Source organism: Sciurus vulgaris, assembly GCF_902686455.1.
Source record: "Sciurus vulgaris genome assembly, chromosome: 10".
Lineage (NCBI taxonomy): Eukaryota > Metazoa > Chordata > Mammalia > Rodentia > Sciuridae > Sciurus > Sciurus vulgaris.
This window is the reverse complement of record NC_136470.1, coordinates 927,763-946,937: the sequence shown is the minus strand read 5'-3', so window position 1 is coordinate 946,937 and position 19,175 is coordinate 927,763. Positions and strand designations below refer to the sequence as shown.

Genomic DNA, 19,175 nt, shown 5'->3' with positions numbered 1-19,175 from the left:
TGCTTCATACTGGTAGCACCCTGCTGGAGGCTGGGGCCAAGGGAGGAGAGTCCCTTTGTGATCCTTAAGAGGACCTCTCCATGGTGTGGCCACAGCCCGTGGACACTGGTGTCTGTGGTGCTGTCTGACCCTCCCGGTCCCCCATGTGACCAAGGGGCCTCTGTCCCTGGTGCTGGGAACACCAAGGCTTGGGTGTTGGGAGCCTGCCGGGTGCTGACACCCACCCCACGGCCCAGGAACCCCGAGGGCAGGGCTCTGGTGGCCAGGCCTTGCCTCCCAGCAGGACGCGGCTCTCTGCTGCCGAGCCGCAAGCGCCTCATCGACACACCAGTCGTTGAGCCAGGCCGAGAGGGCGCAGGCACAGGAGCCTCTCCTGCTGTCCCCTGCAGGGCGTGGCCCTGAGGCCCAGCCTGCCCCAGCCGCCCCCCGTCACGTCTCCCCCCTTGGCCAGTGGCCGAGGCACAGAAGATTCCAGAACTGAAGAAACCAGGGAAGGAACCACAGCGGCTTCGTTAGGAGGTAAAACTCTTCTGGGTGCGGTATTGAGCGGGATGTGTGTGGTGTGGTGTAGTGTGTGTGTAGTGTGCGTGGTGTGTGTGATGTTAAGTTGTGCATGTGTGTAGTGTGTGTGCTGTGTGTGATGTTGTCTGTGTGTGTGCTGTGTGGTGTGTGTGACCCATGTGTGTTGTGTCTGTGGGTGTGGTATGCGTGCTGGGTGTGTGTAGTGTGCATGGTGTGTGTGAGATGTTAAATCGTGTGTGGGTGTGGTGTGTGTGCTGTGTGTGGTGTGAGATGTTGTGTGTGTGTGGTGTGCATTCTGTGCGTGTGTGTGTGTGTGTCGTGTGTGTTGTGTCTGTGTGGTGTGCATGCTGTGTGTAGTGTGCATGGTATGTGTGAGATGTTAAGTCGTGCGTGGGTGTGATGTGTGTGCTATGTGTGATATAAGTTGTGCATGTGTGTAGTGTGCGTGCTGTGTGTGTGATGTTGTGTGTATGTAGTGTGTGTGCTGTGTGATGTTAAGTTGTGCATGTGTGTAGTGTGCATGCTGTGTGAGAGATGTTAAGTTTGTGTGTGTAGTGTGCGTGCTGTGTGTGATGTTAAATTGTGTATGTGTAGTGTGCATGGTGTGTGAGATGTTAAGTTGTGCGTGTGCGTGGTGTGCATGCTGTGTATGTGATGTTAAGTTGTGCGTGTGTGCAGTGTGCATGCTGTGTGTGTTAAGTTGTGCGTGTGTGCGGTGTGCGTGCTGTGTGTGATAAGTTGTGTGTGTGTGGTGTGCACGCTGTGTGTGTATAGTGTGTGGTGTGTGTGATATTAAGTTTTGTGCATGTGGTGTGAGTGTTGTGTGGAATATGTGGTATGCCAGCATGTGTAGTGTGTGTGGTATGTGAGAGATATTAAGTTGTGTGTGGGTGTGGTATGCGTGCCATGTGTGTATAGTGTGCATAGTGTGTGTGTGAGATGTTAAGTTGTGTGTGTGCTGTGTAGTGTGTGTGACCCATGTGTGTTGTGTCTATTGTGTGGTGTGCATGCTGTGTGTGTGTAGTGTGCGTGGCGTGTATGAGATGTTAAGTCATGTGTGGGTGTGGTGTGTGTGGTGTGTGTGCTGTATGTGTGTGACCCATGTGTGTTGCGTCTCTGGGTGTGGTCTGCATGCTGTGTGACTCGTGTGTTGTCTAAATGTGTGGTGTGCGTGCTGTGTGTGTGTGTGTGACCCATGTGTGTTGCGTCTCTGGGTGTGGTGGGTGTGGTGGGTGAGGACTGCCCAGGGCCGGGATGTCTGCCTGTGGCCGGGGCCCCCCTGGGGTCCTGCAGGGACAGAGGCCCTTCTGCTCTGGCCCCGCCTCCTGGTGGCTCACTTCCATGGGCACCTGCCCAGTGTGCCACCTCCCTGTCTGGGGCCAGTGGGGTGCAGGGGGGCAGGGGCTGGTCCTGGGGAGGAGCGTCAGCGGGTGGCAGTGGCCTCGCCTGGCTCTGTGACTTCCCTGTGGTGGCCTGCGGGCCGCGACCCTGCACAGGCTGGGCCTGCAGAGCAGGGCCGTGGCCCTTGGGCTCACTCACAGGGAAACATCTCGGACTCACTGTCCAGTGCACACCAGCCCCCACAGACTGTGGCTCTGCACCCTGTCTGGTCTCCCTCTGTGGGCTGGAAGCAGGCTGAGCCTGTGGGCGGGGCTCCTTTAGGGAGGCCCAGGGGAGGATCTGTTCCTGGGCCGCTGGCAGAACCAGCCTGGGGCCCCCAGGCGCCTGGGGAGGAGCCCGGCTTGGGCTCGGTCCTTGGCTTCTCATTGGGTACACGTTCCCCAGGCCACGCCCGCCCGACGTGCAATCTGGGGAGTTCTGACCTGTGTCTGCCCTGTGCTGCCAGCCCACAGGAGACAGGGGGCCCGCGGCCCAGGGCCCTGTTACCCCTTGGCAGCCCCACCACCCACCCCAGCAGCTGGCCTGCCTGCCTGCCGGGCAGTGAGGTGTCCTGGAGTTGCTCAGCGGGCGTGTCTATGGTGCGGCTGCTGTGCGTCCTGCTGGAGACTCACCCTCACGGGGCTCCAGCAGCCCCACTGCTGTCTTGCCGAGTGGCTCTCTGTGGTGGAGGCCACCGTCTGTCCATCTGCTGGCCTGGCCACAGGTGTCTGGGCTGCTCCTGGCCTGGGGCCGTGTCGGTACGCTGTCCTGAGGGCCCAGGCCAGGAGGTCACAGGGGTCGCACCGTCCCAGGCTGCAGGGTGGCAGGGCAGGAGCAGGCTTGGCCCAGGGGCTTGCACTGCCCTGGAAGGCCACTGGCGGCCAACCACACGTGTGACTAAAGAGCCTCGGGTGCCACCAGCCACCGTGCTCACCGGGGACCGTGCTCAGGCACCGCCCAGACCCAGGTGGGGACTGTGCCCAGCCAGGTTGTGAGACTCCCTGAGGGCGCCCAGGGCACGGCAGCCTCTGCAGGTCCCCAGGAAGTGTGGACTCCACACGACTGCTTCCCTGCAGCCTCCACGGTGCCAGTGCAGTCGGGCAGAGGCGCCAGGGAGCCATCTGCAAGGCGGTCCAGACCCCGCGCTCCTCACCAGGGAGGGGAAGGCTGCACCTGAAGCCAGGGAGGGCCCACCACCTGTCCCCGCCTGGGCACAAGCTGGGGAGAGGTGGAGGAAGGAGGCCAGCGGGCAGCGGGGCGCGGGTGCTGCTCCCTCCGGCTGGAGCCACGCGTCTCTGCGAGGTTTTCGTTTTCACAAACCTGTAAAAACCATTCTTAGCTGAGAGACTGACTGAGCCTGCTTTGGCCCCTGTGCAGTTTGCTGACCACAGGCCTGCGCTGCAGGGAGGGAAGAACACAGGGCATGATCCAGGCGAGGCGTCCTCAGCACCGCTGTCCAGAGAACAAGTGCAAGGACACTGAGGGGCCGGTGGGAAGCAGGGCTTCCCAGTGTGGGATCAGCCCAGGGGCCGCCGCAGCTTTGCTGGTCGTGGCCACTGGTCTGTAGAGGACACCCTCGGAGGACATCCTTGGAGGAGCCGCACTCAGCAGGGTCATGGTCTTTGCCACAGACGCAGAGGGCAGCAGAGCCGGCTGCACGGGGGCTGGGGGGCTCCTTTCTGGTGCTGTTTGGTCTTCAAGCTGCATGTGGGGAGGGAGGCGTGGTGGCCAGGCTGCGGAGGTCGGTCTCCGGGCTCCCTGCTCTGCTCACGATGGCCGCGTGGTCCTGCAAGCCGGAGACTCCCCTCAACGCCTGCGCTGCCCCAGCTGCAGGCTCTCCGCGAGGGCGGCCCTGGGCAGCAGAGCCAGAGCAGAGGGCAGAGCTGGGCTGGAGGCTGACCGCGGCTCCTCTGCCTTCACAGCTCAGACCCCACCTGGCTCAGACTTGGGCAGCACAAGGGACGAGAGTGCCCAGCGCCCTGGGAGCAGCCTGGAAAGGGTGAGGCCACTCCCTCAAGCCTGCCCGGGGACCTCGAGCCCTGGGCACCTGCCGGTCCACTCTCTGTAACCCTAACCAAGGTCCTTGAGGACCACAAACCTCCCAATGCCCTGTCCCCCACGTCCTCTGCACGCCCGCCCCGTGTGCCCTTCTCGGATCCCGTGGCCACCCCCGGACTCACGAGTGTGGCCACAGGTGAAGAATGTGTGCAGGCCACCATAACCTGTCTTTCTTGGTCCCTAGGGAGACCTGAAGGGGCAAAAGGGGGAGCCAGGAGCTCGGGGCCTGCCTGACCCAGTTGGTCCTCCGGGCCCCGCAGGCCCAGTGGTGCAGGGTCCCAACGCACAGCCTGTCCCTGGGGCACAGGGTCCCCCGGGACCTCCAGGGCCACCAGGGAAGGATGGTGCCCCAGGAAGGGATGGCGAGCCGGTGAGTGCTGTCTCCCTGGGTAATCTGCAGGTGGGCTGGGGAGCGTGGACCAGAGCCAGAACGGCAGGTCCTCAGGCCCTGGGCACCCAGAGCCAGCCGTCCTGGGATAGGAGCTGGACAGGAGGCAGGGCCTGGCTCCCACAGCCCCGGGGCGCCAAGCTCTCAGGGCGCCGTCTGCTGTGGAGGATGGCTCTGGAGGCTGCTCCGCAACTGGGCCCAGTGAGGCACGCCTCTGCGTTCAGACTCCGGTTGGTGCTGTGGGGAGGCCCTGGGCTAATGGTTTCTCTTGCACGTTCCAGGGAGACCCGGGGGAAGACGGAAAGCCGGTAAGTGGGCTCTTCCTCCTGAGCCAGCTGTTATCTCAGGGTCTGCGTAGGGCCCGCAGGCCTTTTGAACCCGGCAGGAGGTGATCCCAGAGAAACCATCTCAGGTGTTGGGCTGAGCGCCAGGGCAGCGAGGAACCCCAGGTCCTCAGAGGGAGGGCGTGACAGCGGCCTGGAGCGCTGGGCGGGCCGAGGGCTTCTGCCTGGGACACTCACTTTGGCGTGTCTAAGACGAGAGCCACTTCCAAGCAACAGGACACGGGCCTGCAGGCCACGTGGGGATGGGCTCACCTGCCAGTGGTGGCCCCAGGAGGCATAGCACAGTGGCCTGGCCAGCCTGAAGAAAGGAGGGGGCAGGTCTTTGTGCTGGCCGGGGGCCACTGGGGACCACTGTGCCCTGGAAGCAGGCTGCCCGAGAGCCGGGCCTGCGAGGGCTGGCCAGCCTATCACCAGCGCTCCCGCGTGCTGCATAGCTGGGCTCCGCTACTGGGCAAGAGGCGTGGCTCCCACCGCGGGGACGCTGCGCGCGGTTGCCCTGCGCTCTTGTCTTGATGGGCTCTAGGGGTCCTCTGCGGTGGGTGTGGCACCTTCGAGTCCCCACTCTGGGGGTCCTTGGTGGCACAGCGCCATCCTGGCTTCCTGGACCTCCGTGGACCCTAAGGGGCCCAGGTCCTTCTGTCTGGGCTGCTCTGGGAGAGGAGCATCCAGGATGCCAGGCTCATGCTGACCCCCTCTGCCCTGTCTTCCAGGGTGACACTGGGCCACAGGGCTTCCCGGGGACCCCAGGAGATGTGGGCCCCAAGGGGGAGAAGGTGAGCATGCACAGAGCCCCCAGCCCCTGACCTGAGGTGGGCCATGCGCCTCGGTGTGACACGTTTGTCTCATGTCCAGGGAGATCCTGGTGTTGGGCCAAGAGGACTCCCAGGACCCCAGGGGCCTCCGGGGCCACCAGGACCCTCCTCCAGACGTGACAAGCTGGTGAGTCTGGTCCTCCAGCCTGGAACTGCCTCCTGGTGCCTGGCCCAGGAGACCCGCTCCTGCCCCTGACTCAGGGCTCACCGGGCCGTGGCCAGCTGGGGGTGGCCAGCATGGTGGCCCTGGACCCCCCTGTGTCTCTGGGGCCAAAATGGGGGTACTCCTCTTTTCTTGCTTCTTGTTGGGAGTGTCTTGTGTGTCTTCTGTGGTCTGCGGTCCGGGTGCAGCTCGGCAGGGCCAGCTGGTCTGGGCAGGGCGGGGCCTCCCTCCCGGTGACGGGCCTCCCTGCTGTCCCCTCAGACCTTCATTGATATGGAGGGCTCCGGCTTTGGCGGCGACCTGGAGAGCCTGCGGGTGAGTGGCTGCTGCCTGCCTCTCCTTGTGCAGGTGGCACAGGCTGTGGCCCCCGTGAGGCCCAGCAGGGCCCCTGGGGGAGATGGAGGCTGGTCGGGGACAGGGTCATCGCTGAGCAAGGCTGTGAGGCCTGATGGTCTGTGTCTCTGTGTCCAGGGCCCACGAGGCTTCCCTGGCCCTCCTGGGCCTCCAGGTGTCCCAGGCCTGCCTGGTGAGCCTGGCCGCTTCGGCATGAACAGCTCCCATGTTCCGGGACCGGCCGGCCTTCCTGGTGTGCCTGGGCGTGACGGGCCTCCTGGGTTTCCCGGCCCCCCGGTGAGTCTGGCTGTCCACCAGTGGGGCCCTGTCTGCTGGGCACGGGGCTGAGCGCCTGTGCGGCCCCCTCCCTCACCACCCCGCCCCAGTCCTGGCCCCCACCCCCATTCTCCCAGGTGGGAATGGACTGTTTGTGGACCCCCCTTGGGGACAGGGAGCCTGCGTGGCCTGCCCTGCGGTTCTGGGGGTGCTGACCTGCTGCTGCCTCTTTGGGCGGGCAGGTCAGCTGAGCTCACGCTGCCTCTCTGGGGACAATCCTCCCAGTGGGGATGGAGAGAGCCCAGGGGCAGGTGCAGCCCTGGGACCTGCTGCCCGTGGGCCAGCACGGAGGCCGGGCACCCACAGTCATGCTGTCCTCGGGCCACACCGCTGGGGGCATGCCTGGCTTTCACGGCTTGGCAACACAAGTCAGTGAGCACCAGGGCGTCCTCCGTGGTTCACTTCTGTACCCCACTGACCAGAGAACCACGCAGTGCCCCCTGCCACACTGCCTCTTGGAATCATGTAGGTTTTCCCCAGCTACCTGAGAGCCACCCACCACGCCCCAGGATCCCTCGGTCACTTTTTGTCCTCTAGAGTTTGACTGGCAACTTAAAAAGAGAGAGACAAGGGCTAGGTGTGGTGGCAGCACCTGTAATCCGAGACACCCTGGAGGCTGAGGCAGGAGGGCCACACCTTCCAGGCCAGCCTGCGCAACTTAGTGAGACCCTGTCTCAAGATGAAACTAGAAGGGCTAGGTGCAACTCTGTGGTGGCACACCTGCCTAGCATGTGCAAAGGACCTGGGGTCAGTCGCTGGGCAGAGAAAGAAGAAGACAGAGACATAAGGACAAGAGCTGAATGCAATTGTCTCAGCACCAAGTCGGTGCCCCGTGAACCCAGGAGTTGTCCCAGGTCCAGGGACATGCTGTGTCCTGGCCTCTTGGGAAACCTTAGCTACAGATGACCGTGTGCAAGCCCAGGTCTTCAGGGTGGCACCCAGACCCTCACTCGGCTCCTCTCTTGCAGGGCCCCCCAGGTGCTCCAGGGAAAGAGGGTCCACCAGGAAAGACGGGCCAGAAAGGCAGCCTTGTAAGTCACCTCCCATGTGCCAGGTGGACATGACCTAGCCCCACACCGTGCAGCCATGTAGGCAGAGGGACCCTGCATGTCTGGGGCCTGGGGACCCTGTGGAGGGACAGGCCAGGTGCCTGAGGCCATGGGCTGGGGGCCTTGGGCCTGGGCGGTTCCTAGGACTGCGGGCAGAATCCAGGCCGTGGCTCTCTGGCGGCACCGGGGCAGGGAGTGAGACGCTCCACTTCAAAGCCTCACTTCCCGCCTCCATTCTGCGTGTCAGCAGAGGCCAGGCTTCCAAGGGCTGGCAGGCCTCCGGGCCCGGTGGGATTTCTGTGAGTGACCCACTGGGAGGGGCCTCCTGGGGACAGGAGGGAGGAGCAGGAGCCTGGAAATGGGCTCCTTTTGAATGGAGCCTGTCTCCCTGCCCAGCCCCCAGGCCCCGCCCACCAGAGCTGACCTGGGCCCAGGAGTGGCCGGGCCAGCACAGTCTAGAGGGCCAGCCTGGTGGGAGCTGCCTGGGCCGTCGGCCTCCCCCTCGCTCCCTCGCTGGCCTGGGCCTTATTGTGCTGTTTCCCTCCTCCCCACAGGGTGACGTGGGCGCCCCAGGAGCCAAGGTGGGAACGCTGGTGCCATTCTCCATGAAGTGCCCCCAGCAGGCAGGGGGCGCTGTGGTCAGCGAGTGCTCCCTGCTGCTGACCACGCCCCCGCTCTGTCCCTGCAGCCGGGAGTCAGGGGCAGGGGACCGCACTCCCCTGGGTCTTTTGCCCTCCAGTTCTGCTCTCCTGGTGAAGTGAGGGCAGAGGTGTCCAGAAGCCCGCGGGTCTCCAGTGGACACTCCTGGGGGCCTTGGGAGGGGCTGCACACCGCAGGGTGGTTGCTGCCCGGGCCCCAGCAGGACCCTGTGTCCCCCACATGGGCTTTCCCTGGGCAGTGCACTCCTGGCCCTGCCTGTGTTCCTGATGGGCAGCCTGTCGCTCACCCAGAAGGGGAGGCTGGCCTACCCTGGAGGCTGCCATGAGCCTGTCCTGTCCTCCCTCCTGTGGTCCCAGCCTCCCTGGGACAGGCCTGAGGTCTGGGCCTGCCCTGCCAGAGCCTCATCTGACCCAGCCAGAAGCAGCCTGCACAGAGACCCAGGGCCAGCTCCTGTGGGCCTGAGAAGGAGGGGCTGCCTACAGGCTGGGCGGGGTCTCACCTTCTCTGTGCCGGCCACCTCCACAGGTGCCCAGGACAGTCACCACCCAGGCAACCCCCCAGGAAAGCCCAAGATGCCCAGGGCTCCCCTCCTGGACTGGGCGTGGTGGGTGCTGACCAAGATCTTCCCCAGCAGGCCTGAGGCCATCTGACAGGGTGCATCCTGAGAGGGGTGCAGGGTGGACTGGGGTGAAGAGGGAAGCAGCTGTGAGGATGTGGGGGGAGACTGGGAGGTGGGCAGCACCAGGAGGGCCGGGAGACGGCCAGGCGGGCACAGACACGCCACATGGCGCCCTCACAGAAGGAGAGGGGTGTGTGTGAAGGTGCACACGCCTGTCTCTAAACAAGTGTACCCAGGCGTGCACACTGCACACCCTGTGGTGCTCCCAATAGTGCAATGCTAAGTAAATGAACCAGAGGGCGGCGGCCGAAACTGAAGTACTGCTGCCAGACCAGGTCAAAGCTGTGGCGCTCAGGGGCCCTGGACACCAGGAGGGGCCTGCACATGAGGGTAGACCAGCTGGAGCCACAGGCCTCAGGCAGTGAATGACCACTGTGGACCCTCAGCCCAGTTACGACTCAGGGGGAAGCAACAGGGTGCAGGTAACCAGGGTGAGAAGCAGCTGGGTGCTGCAATCCCAGCAGCTCCTGAGACTGAGGTAGGAGGACCCCAAGTTTGAGGCCAGCCTCAGCAACTTAGTGAGACTCTAAGCAACTTAGTGAGACCCTGATTTAGAAAATAGAAAGGACTAGGGATGTGGCTCAGTGTTACCTAAAGCCCCTCAGGGTTCAATACCGGTACCAAAAAAAGAAGGTGAAAGTAACTTTGTTCAGGAACATTTTAAAGATTGAGAATTAGGTGGAGGCAGATTGAAACCAGAGTGGAGGGAGGGTCGGGTGGAGCCGGGCCTGGGCGGGCTGGTGAGGGAGGAGCCTGGCCTGGGCGGGGCCAGTGAGGGAGGAGCCCGGCCTGGGCGGGGTTGGTGAGGGAGGAGCCAGGCCTGGGCGGGGTTGGTGAGGGAGGAGCCAGGCCTGGGCGGGGTTGGTGAGGGAGGAGCCAGGCCTGGGCGGGGCTGGTGAGGGAGGAGCCCGGCCTGGGCGGGCTGGTGAGGGAGGAGCCGAGCCTGGGCGGGGCCGGTGAGGGAGGAGCCGGGCCTGGTGAGGGCGGAGCCAGGCCTGGGCGGGGTTGGTGAGGGAGGAGCCAGGCCTGGGCGGGCTGGTGAGGGAGGAGCCCGGCCTGGGCGGGGCCGGTGAGGGAGGAGCCGAGCCTGGGCGGGGCCGGTGAGGGAGGAGCCGGGCCTGGTGAGGGCGGAGCCAGGCCTGGGCGGGGCTGGTGAGGGAGGAGCCCGGCCTGGGCGGGGCCGGTGAGGGAGGAGCCCGGCCTGGGCGGGGCCGGTGAGGGAGGAGCCGGGTCTGGGCGGGGTTGGTGAGGGCGGAGCCGGGTCTGGGCGGGGCCGATGAGGGAGGAGCCCGGCCTGGGCGGGGTTGGTGAGGGAGGAGCCAGGCCTGGGTGGCTGGTGAGGGAGGAGCCCAGCCTGGGCGGGGTTGGTGAGGGAGGAGCCAGGCCTGGGCGGCTGGTGAGGGAGGAGCCCGGCCTGGGCGGGGTTGGTGAGGGCGGAGCCCGGCCTGTGCGGGGCTGGTGAGGGAGGAGGCCGGCCTGGGCGGGGCTGGTGAGGGAGGAGGCCGGCCTGGGCGGGGCTGGTGAGGGAGGAGGCCGGCCTGGGCGGGGCTGGTGAGGGAGGAGCCCGGCCTGGGCGGGGCTTGTGAGGGTGGAACACGACGCAGCTGTGAGGGGCCAGGACGCGGAGACTTTGGGCACGGGGGTTGCGGGTGGCTGCAGCCGTGGGCACTGGGCTCAGCGCAGGCACCTGCAGTCTGAGAGGAACTCTGGGCGATCCGGCCAGTTGCCACCCTAACAGGGCAACGGGTCACGCTCCTGCCCCTTTTGGGCCAGCACTGGGCTCAGGGTGTCTCCCTCCCCAGTCGGGGAGAGGACACTTGGTTCAGGGAGGTGAGCGCAGGGTGCTATACTGAGCTCCCGCCAGGCCCTGGCCCTCAGCTGACTCTGGGGGCACCAGAGCCCGGCACCAGGGCCTCCTTGCCTCACGTCCCCAGTGACCCTGCCCCACACCACCCTACTTTCTCACTCTGGGCTCTCTCAGGCTCCCGAGTCCCTCGAGCGCTGAGTGGCAGGTCTGGCTGGCACAAGCACTCCCAAGACAGGCCCCTACAGGCGCCTCCTGTCCCCTGCTCCCTGAGGCCCTTCCAAGTAACAAAGTCACAGGGACACCACGTGACTGTCCTGGCCCAGCACTGGGTGGGTAGGGTCCCCTGGTCCCTGTTGGCCACCTCTCCTCCTCACCTGCCACAGCTGCTCCTCCACAGCTGCCCGTCAGGGAGGTGACAGCCAGAGCCTGTGCCCGTGCTCCTGGGAGCCCACTGCACCCTGGTGCGCCTGCGGGGTCACCCGCCGCTTGGGTTTTTGTGGACATAACTGCTTTGTACAGTCATAGAGACACACGGAGCTGTGTCCCTTCACTGCGTGTTTGCTCTGGATTTTCAGCTCTGTGAGGACATGTGGCCATGCTGGGGACACAGTGGCCTCTGGGATTTCCCTGAGAACCGGAGCAGAGGGCAGTGACGCTGTTCTTTGCCCTGTGCAGGGAAGCAAGGGAGACCCTGGTCCCATTGGTGCTCCTGGGGAAAGCGGCTTGGCAGGAGCCCCTGGGCCAGCTGGACCTCCAGGACCCCCGGGACTCCCCGGGCCACCAGGACCAGGACTCGCTGCTGGATTTGTGAGTCCTAGCTGCCAGGGAGCCCAGGCCTGCCACCCAAGCCTTCCCCCCTCCTGACAGCTCTTGGCCAAGCTGTTGCCACCAGCCTGGGCTTCTGCCCCCGGTGGCCCCTGTAGTCCTGAAGGCCGGCAGGCTGGCCCGGTGCTGGTGGCTGGCATGTGCACTGAGCAAAGGTATTCGTGCCCATTGTCCAGTGGCCACAGCTGTCACCCCCAGGCCCTCTGTCCCTCAGATGCCCCAGGGCCCCTCAGGGGACAGCCATGTCCCAGCACACATGCAAACCCAGGGCAGATAAGCCACACATTGAGGGGCTATACACGGCCTCCACCCAGCAGGGCCCCTGTCCCTGCAAGAAGCTCCCCAAGGACAGCAGTTTCCCAGGTGGCCCAGCCCTGGGAACCGCCCACTCTGCCATGGCCCCTCCACTATCCCAGGTCTCAAGGTGTGGTCCCCTCCTTAAGAAGGGACAGAGACTGAGTGTCTCTCGTGTGTCCACTCCAGGATGACATGGAAGGCTCCGGAGCTCCCTTCTGGTCAACAGCCCGCGGCTCCGATGGGCCACAGGTACTGCCCACAAGCTGGGGGGTGGGGTCTAGGGCAGAACAGGCTCGAGAGTACCAGGAGCAGCCAGTCTGTGGGGCTCTAGGGGACACTGTTGAGTCGAAAGTCCCAGAGCTGGGACCTGGGCCCCTCCAGAGGGAAATCCAGGGGTGGTCAGGGTCAGTGATCCAGGACACACAGGACTGCAGGACTGGTCTTTCCTGGGAAGGGCCACATGGAATTCTTTCTGTGACTCTAGTTTGGGGAGGTATGGACGCCTGGCCTGAGGTGATCTGCGTCACGTGAGGGGGACCAGGATGGCGTCCCCCTCTGCTCCACATCCCCTGTGACCTGGGCAGAATCGGGTGGGCAAGGAGGGGCTGAGTCCTGGAATAATGGATTGCTGAGGAAGACGTGGGCACGTCCAGGGCACAGTGCCTCCCTCGTCCCCTGCGTGGCCCAACAGCAAGACCGTCTCTGGAGGTCACCGCCCCTGCTAGGAGTACCGGGTGCCTCCCTGGCATGTGGGTGGCCCCTTGGAGCCCGCTGAGGGAGTGACAGGCAGATTTCTTATTCTGAACAAAGTCAGGAGGAATTTTAATCTTTCCATGGGGCAGAAACACTCTGGTGGGTGTGTGAGCCCGGGTGCAGCTAGTGCTGGACACCCAATGAGGCTCAGCCTACTCGGGCGAGGCCCTGTGCCTGGTGGGCCCATGACTCTCTTGCCCCGGGCTCTGGGTCCGGCCGACCACTGCACAGCCCCTGGCACCTGGAGGGACTTGCATGTGTGTGTCGGAGGTCAGCCCCTCGCTCACCCAGGGTGGGGATTCCACACCCAAGTGTTCACTTTTCAGTTTCATAAAGCGGGAGCTTGCTCGGTTTCAGCCCGGCTGGGCTGGCTTGCGCAGACCCTGGGGGCGATGGGCCGATGGGCCGAGGACCAGCCTGCACGGAATCTGGCGGGCTCTGGCTCCTCACGGAAAATGTTGGGTTGGAGCTCTGCTGGGATTGCGCTCACTTTTCACAGGATGGCGCATCTCTGGGCAGGGGAGGGGCAGGATGGGGAGGGGAGGGGGAGGACGGGGCAGGATGGGGGGGCGGGTGGGGCAAGCGAGTCAGGTGGGGAGGGGAGGGGCGGGGTGGGGGAGAGCGAGTCGGGGGGGGTGGGGAGGGGCGGGGTGGGGGAGAGCGAGTCGGGGGGGGGAGGGGAGGGGCGGGGTGGGGGAGAGCGAGTCGGGTGGGGTGGGGAGGGGCGGGGTGGGGGAGAGCGAGTCGGGTGGGGAGGGGAGGGGCGGGGTGGGGGAGAGCGAGTCGGGTGGGGAGGGGCGGGGTGGGGGAGAGCGAGGCGGGTGGGGTGGGGAGGGGCGGGGTGGGGGAGAGCGAGTCGGGTGGGGTGGGGAGGGGCGGGGTGGGGGAGAGCGAGTCGGGTGGGGAGGGGCGGGACAGGCAGGGTGGAGCATCTGGGGAGGCGGGGCAGGGGTTTGGGGCAGGGCTGCACTGACACTTGCCTGCTCTGCCCTGACAGGGACCACCTGGCCCCCCAGGACTCAAGGTCAGTCCCCTGCCTTTTTCTCATCCCAGGAAAGCTGTGAACTCACCTTGGGAAACTTGCGAAGTAGCACCAAAGCCTGATGGGAAATGGCCACAGCCCTTCCCAGAGCAGCCGGGCTTCCTGGCTCCAGGCATCCAAAGTGCACCTGAGCCTCTGTGGGAGCCTGGGGTCCCTTGTCTGCCTCAGCAGCGGGATGGGTGTCCTTGAGGACCCCCTGCCCAGACTCCAGCCCTCACCTTCCCCCAGGCCTCTGCTGGCTCCAGGCAGGGCCAGCGTGGGAACCACCACAGGGGTCAGCCAGGGGTCCTCAGCTGCCTGGGCACCAGCCCCTTTCACAGCCCCTCCGCCCATCAAGCCTCCAGCAGGAGCTCAGCGAGGGCAGGCAAGGTCCTCCTTCTCGGGACCTGGTCTCTTAACGGCCCTGCGGTCCACCCACTCCTTTTAGAAAGTCTTGCTTTGATTCATAAAGTGTTGGGAAATTTCAAAATGCTGGATTTTCAGAAGGGCACACTCAGCTTGTGCCTCTGTGGAGTCCATGGGCTCTGCCACCAGCTTCCAGAACAGTCCAGCCAGGTGCAGCGTCAGGCCCTGCTCAGCTGCCCACTGCTGGGGCCTCCGCAGTGAGCAGGACTGCCCCTGGCAATGAGCCTCCCCACCTCGGTGGCAAGGGCCCACCCACTCACTCACAGAGCCGCTTTGTCCATAGGGGGACCCTGGAGCCAGCGGGCCGCCTGGGGCCAAGGTAAGTCCCTTACTCAGGTTCAGGAAACTGGACCACATGGAGACAGGGAGGGGCCCCAGGAGCCCGTCCCCTCCGTGCCCCAGTGAATGGGGCCATCAGCTCCCCCAGGACTGCCAGGCCTGGGCGAGGGCACAGTGGCACAGGGGCCCGACCCCCCCTTGCCTCCCTCCCGCTGGCCTGCCTTCATCTTTCCCAATCAAACACAGACTTGCTTCAGGGGGGCCTCCCCAGGACACGCGGCCCGCGCCTGGCACCCCGAACCCCTGGCTTCGCCTGCTGGAAGGCACAGCCCCCTTCTTGGGAGCCGCAGGCCTCTTCCCCTGCCCAGCCTCTCTTCTGCTCACCCACCACAGCTGCCAGTGGGGTCAGGCAGCATCGCCCCTGGGATTGAGCTAGTGACCAGCAGGAACCTGAGGGCCCTCAGGGTCACGGCCACTCCAGGCTTCCTCTTGGTGAGTCTCCGCAGCCCCAGCCTTTGGCTGACATGCTGGACCCTATGTTCATTCCAGGGAGAAGTTGGAGCCGACGGAGCGCGTGGGTTCCCAGGCCTCCCTGGCAGAGAGGGCACAGCTGGGCCCCCAGTGAGTGACCATGGTGGCCCTGGGTGTTGAGGCTGAGACCCCTGGAGGAGAGCAGGCCCATGAGGAGCCTCAGGGCTCCTGCGGCTCTCCCAGCCCAGCCGCCTCCCCATCCATCCACGCTGCCCCGGGCTCGGGCCTCGCGTGCCGCCATGCAGTTCATGGTGAGCCGTCTCCTCTCTCTGCAGGGACCTAAAGGAGACAAGGGGAGCCCGGGAGAAAGAGTGAGTGTCCAGGGGCCCGGTGGGCTCAGGGCCCACAGGTGCACAGTGGGTGGACAGTGGGGCTGGGCTTCCCAGTTTCCCCGGGCTTGGGCTGCTGCCCTGGGGGTCTGACCCACGTGGTCTGAGACTGTGGCGAAGACCCTCAAGTTGGCAGGGGCAGCTCTCAGGGCTGGGGCACAGCATGGACTCCAGGAACCACCTCCAAGGCCGGGTGGGCTCTGGGTTCTGGCCAGGGCAGCTGTGATCGAGGGCGGGACTCTGGCCTTCTCTTCCAGGGTGACCCGGGGAAGGATGGAGTAGGACAGCCGGGCCTGCCTGGGCCCCCTGGTCCCCCAGGACCCGTGGTCTACGTGTCGGATCGGGACGTAAGGACGCTGTGTGGGTGGGCAGCCCCGCCCTTCCAGGGCAGAAGAACCTGGGTCCCTGTGCCCCTCCCGGCAGCGGCCACCCTCCCCCTACCTGTGGCAGCTCGTCCTGCCTGCAGGTGACCTGGCTCAGATGCAGGCCATCCCTCCCGGCCCCAGCCACCAGCCAGGGAACAGGCTGCACCAGCCCTGCCCTTCAGCAGGAAGCCCAGTCTCCCTGTGGGGCGAGGGACTGGGGCAGACAAGGGTGTATGGTCAGCAGCTCAGATTCCTTCCTCCCCTGGAAGGAGCTGCCCTGTGCAGAGCTGTAGCAGTGCAGGGATGACCAGCTGGGCTCAAGTTCCAGCTCTAGCACCAATATCTGTGTGGCCTTGGATGCTTACTCAACCTCTCTGTGCTCGGTGTCATTTTCAAAATAAGGACCACTAGTTCTGGGACACAGGTTGGATTAAGTCTGAGAATGGTCAGTGCCCTGCCTGGCCTAGGGCCATCTAAGTCCCAGGAGTGGACAGAAGAGCAGGTGGGACGAGCACAGCAGTGTGAGAGGAGGGTGGGCCAGCCCAGGGCAGACTCAGAGGCCAGGGCTGGGAGCCTGGCCAGGCCAGTGCACACAGGCACTTCGGCCTAGTCACTGGAGAACCCCCCCAGGGTGGGGCCTAGGGTCAGCCAGGAGCCTGTAGCAGAGCTGGAGAAGTGAGCCCGGCAAGAGTCTCATGGCCTGGGGACCCGTGGCCTGGGAGCCTGTGGCCTGGGAGCCCCTGTCCTGGGAGCCCTTGTCCTGGGAGCCCCTGTCCTGGGAGCCCCTGTCCTGGGAGCCCGTGGCCTGGGAGCCCCTGTCCTGGGAGCCCCTGTCCTGGGAGCCTGTGGCCTGGGAGCCCCTGTCCTGGAAGCCCCTGTCCTGGGAGCCCCTGTCCTGGGAGCCCGTGGCCTGAGAGCCCCTGTCCTGGGAGCCCCTGTCCTGGGAGCCCCTGTCCTGGGAGCCCGTGGCCTGGGAGCCCCTGTCCTGGGAGCCCCTGTCCTGGGAGCCCCTGTCCTGGGAGCCCGTGGCCTGGGAGCCCCTGTCCTGGGAGCCCGTGGCCTGGGAGCCCCTGTCCTGGGAGCCCGTGGCCTGGGAGCCCCTGTCCTGGGAGCCCGTGGCCTGGGAGCCCGCCACATCCCACCGCCCCAGGACTCCCTGGGAAGGCCAGGTGGGGCCCTGCGGGGCGCAGGCCTCCCTCTGCCCCTTGGGGATCCTCCCGTTGCTCTCTTGGCGTGCAGTGCTGTGCGCTGATTCTGAAGCCTTCCTGTTTCTCTGTTTGCCTTCCGCTGGTGCACGCAGGGAGCCGTGGCGAGCGTGCCGGGGCCCGAGGTGCGTGCTCTCTGAGAAGCTCGGCCACAGCCACAGCTGCTGGGTCAGATGGGGGGTGTCCTGGGGCATGCAGCCCTGGGCTGACATGCCCCTCTCTCTGCAGGGCAGGCCGGGGTTCGCAGGCTTTCCCGTAAGTAGCCCCACTGCCGAGCTGTGGAGCAGTGTATGAGCTGGCAGGCCTCGAGGCACAGGGGTGGGCAGAGTCCCTGTCCTGGAGGACACTGTGGCGGTAGCAGGATTGGGGGCCTCTGCCTGTGGTCAGTCGGGGCCTTGTGACGCTGGTGCCAGACCCAGAGCAGCCACAGGGCAGGATGTGGGGGTCCTGGGATCTCAGTGGACCCTGGTTCAGTGGGCTGGTCATTCACACCTGATCTCCCCTCCAGGGACCTGCTGGACCGAAGGGCGACCTGGGCTCCAAAGGCGAGCAGGGCTTCCCGGGACCCAAGGTAGGGGCTGGGCGCCATCTGCAAGCTCCTGCCACCAGCCAGGGCGGAGCATGGTCGTCACCCGTGCCTCAGCCAGAGCCACGATGTGCTTTTAGTGGAGTCCTCTTGACCAAAGGGATCGTCTCCATGTGCCCATGTGACCCCTCTGGGGCAGGCTGAGCCCTAGCACAGCGGGACTGTTGCCCCTGTGACCCCTGAGCCGGCGTGTGGCCAGCTGCTGCTGGGGCCGTGTCCATGCCCGTCACTGGCCTATGCCTCACTGCAGTCCAGTTTCGGGGGTTCTGTGTGAGGCCTTGGGGTCTCTGCTGCCCTGAGGCCCCTGCTTTGCGAGGAGCCCTGACTTGCACTTCCTTCCTTCCAGGGTGAGAAGGGGGAGCCCGGCGGTGTCTTTGGCCCTGACGGCAGAACCCTGGGCCCTGCCCAGAAAGGAGCCAAGGTGGGCAGCACCTCCCACCAGGCCTGGGTTCTGGGCTCTGAGGAGGCAGTGCAGAGCGCTCGTCCCCCGGGAGAGCCTGGTCCGGCACACGGGCCTCTCCACACAGGCTTGCTCAGCCTTCCCAGCCTGCCTCCTCGCACTGCCCTGTCCACCTCTACAGCCACGTGGGGCATGTCCTTAGCCCGACACCCAGGGGCCTCTCCAGGAGAGGACAGGACCGAGGGCAAAGGAGGGGAGGTGTGCAGACCAAGGGGCATGGCCAGGACGAAGGAGGTCCTGCTGGTAGTGCCCGGAGCCCAGCAGAAACGCAGCCAGCCTGGGCTCCTGAGCCTGGGATCACAAAACCTCGAGGCGGAACAGCCAGCACTGGAAACCTGAAAGTAAAGGCAGCTCCATCCCCGCTGGGCACCAAAGAGCCTCAGCTTAGCCACGGCCTCCCTGGGCTGCTGCCCAGCCAGGCCTTACCCATGGTGTCCCTGGGCTGGTACCCAGTGCTCACTGTCCCTCTGTCCCTGTTGGCTGAACCCACCTGCAGGGAGGTGGGATCTCAGGGCCTCACTCAGCCGCTGGCTCCTCTGCCAGCCTGAGCAAGGCTGGTCAGGACAGAGTCTAGGGGCCTATGCCCTGGAACCCCCTCAGCGGCACCCCATAGCAGGCCTGAAGAGTGGCCAGCTGTCTGGCCACCTTGGGGGGAGCCCTTCGATTGGGGTGGGCCAGGGATGTTGGATCCCCAGGCCCAGAGAAACTCATGCCCCTGGCTTTACCTGTGTGGGACCTGAGGTGACCCAGCCAGGCCCAGCACAGACAGGTCTCGAGCCTCAGGATCCAGGGCAGGCCCAGCCTTGCAGCAGCCCGACACAGAGCCAGTCCAGAACCCCTCCACTGGGTCTCCTGTCCTCCCCTGGTGTGGCTTGCAGCCCAGCTGCCACCCCAGCTTGTCCATGTGGCTCAGGGACACGGGGCGGGGGTTCGCCACCACCTGATGGTCTTCTGTTTTCTGTCCAGGGAGAGCCAGGCTTCCGAGGACCCCCGGTGAGTAGGACCCTCGCTCCTCTGCACGCAGCGCACTGTGCTGGGTTGGAATGACCTCGTCCCTTGCCTGGCTGCTGGGCACGTGGCCGCAGCACTTATGTTTCAGCTGCAGCCATCAGGCAGGACACAGTGCCTGGCTTCTCACCTCGGGTGGTCAGGGCCCTGGCCCCAGGCTGGCCCTTCGCTGGGCCTCAGAGCCCCAGCTGTGGGGGAGGGGGCTGGAGGCCTGCAGCTCAGCGCGTTTCCTCTCTGTAGGGTCCGTATGGGCGGCCTGGGCACAAGGGTGAGATCGGCTTTCCTGGACGGCCGGTAAGCACCTGGTGGGCAGCAGGTCAAGCCTGATGGGTGCAAAGAACCCTGACCCACTGTGGGGTGAGCCTGGGGTACAGTGGGCAGCTGCCCTTCTCCTGAGCAAGCCCATATTGAAGCGGCCAAAGGATGTCCTGGGCCTTGTCCAGGGGGAGCTCAGGCCAGAGGACGCCTGGGTGTTAGGCAGCCATGGGCCTGGGTCCTGCTGAGTCACTCCTCCTCCTGTGCTTGAGCAGGAAGGGGGGCAGGGCCAGAGCAGCCCAGA

The 19,175-nt window shown here is 65.3% G+C and overlaps 1 protein-coding gene across 1 annotated transcript in view; it reads left to right on the top strand.

The window, feature by feature from the left end:
* COL18A1 (collagen type XVIII alpha 1 chain) overlaps nt 1-19,175 on the top strand; it is a 62,662-nt gene that overhangs the window by 31,131 nt on the left and 12,356 nt on the right. The window contains 23 exon segments of the mRNA XM_079100792.1: nt 390-519; nt 3,825-3,901; nt 4,145-4,330; nt 4,630-4,656; nt 5,403-5,465; nt 5,545-5,631; nt 5,929-5,982; nt 6,139-6,297; nt 7,305-7,367; nt 7,940-7,966; nt 11,207-11,338; nt 11,840-11,902; nt 13,404-13,430; nt 14,137-14,172; nt 14,682-14,753; nt 14,939-14,974; nt 15,250-15,339; nt 16,658-16,687; nt 16,791-16,817; nt 17,071-17,133; nt 17,495-17,569; nt 18,575-18,601; nt 18,857-18,910. Of these exon segments, the coding sequence (XP_078956918.1) occupies nt 390-519; nt 3,825-3,901; nt 4,145-4,330; nt 4,630-4,656; nt 5,403-5,465; nt 5,545-5,631; nt 5,929-5,982; nt 6,139-6,297; nt 7,305-7,367; nt 7,940-7,966; nt 11,207-11,338; nt 11,840-11,902; nt 13,404-13,430; nt 14,137-14,172; nt 14,682-14,753; nt 14,939-14,974; nt 15,250-15,339; nt 16,658-16,687; nt 16,791-16,817; nt 17,071-17,133; nt 17,495-17,569; nt 18,575-18,601; nt 18,857-18,910 (1,605 nt within the window).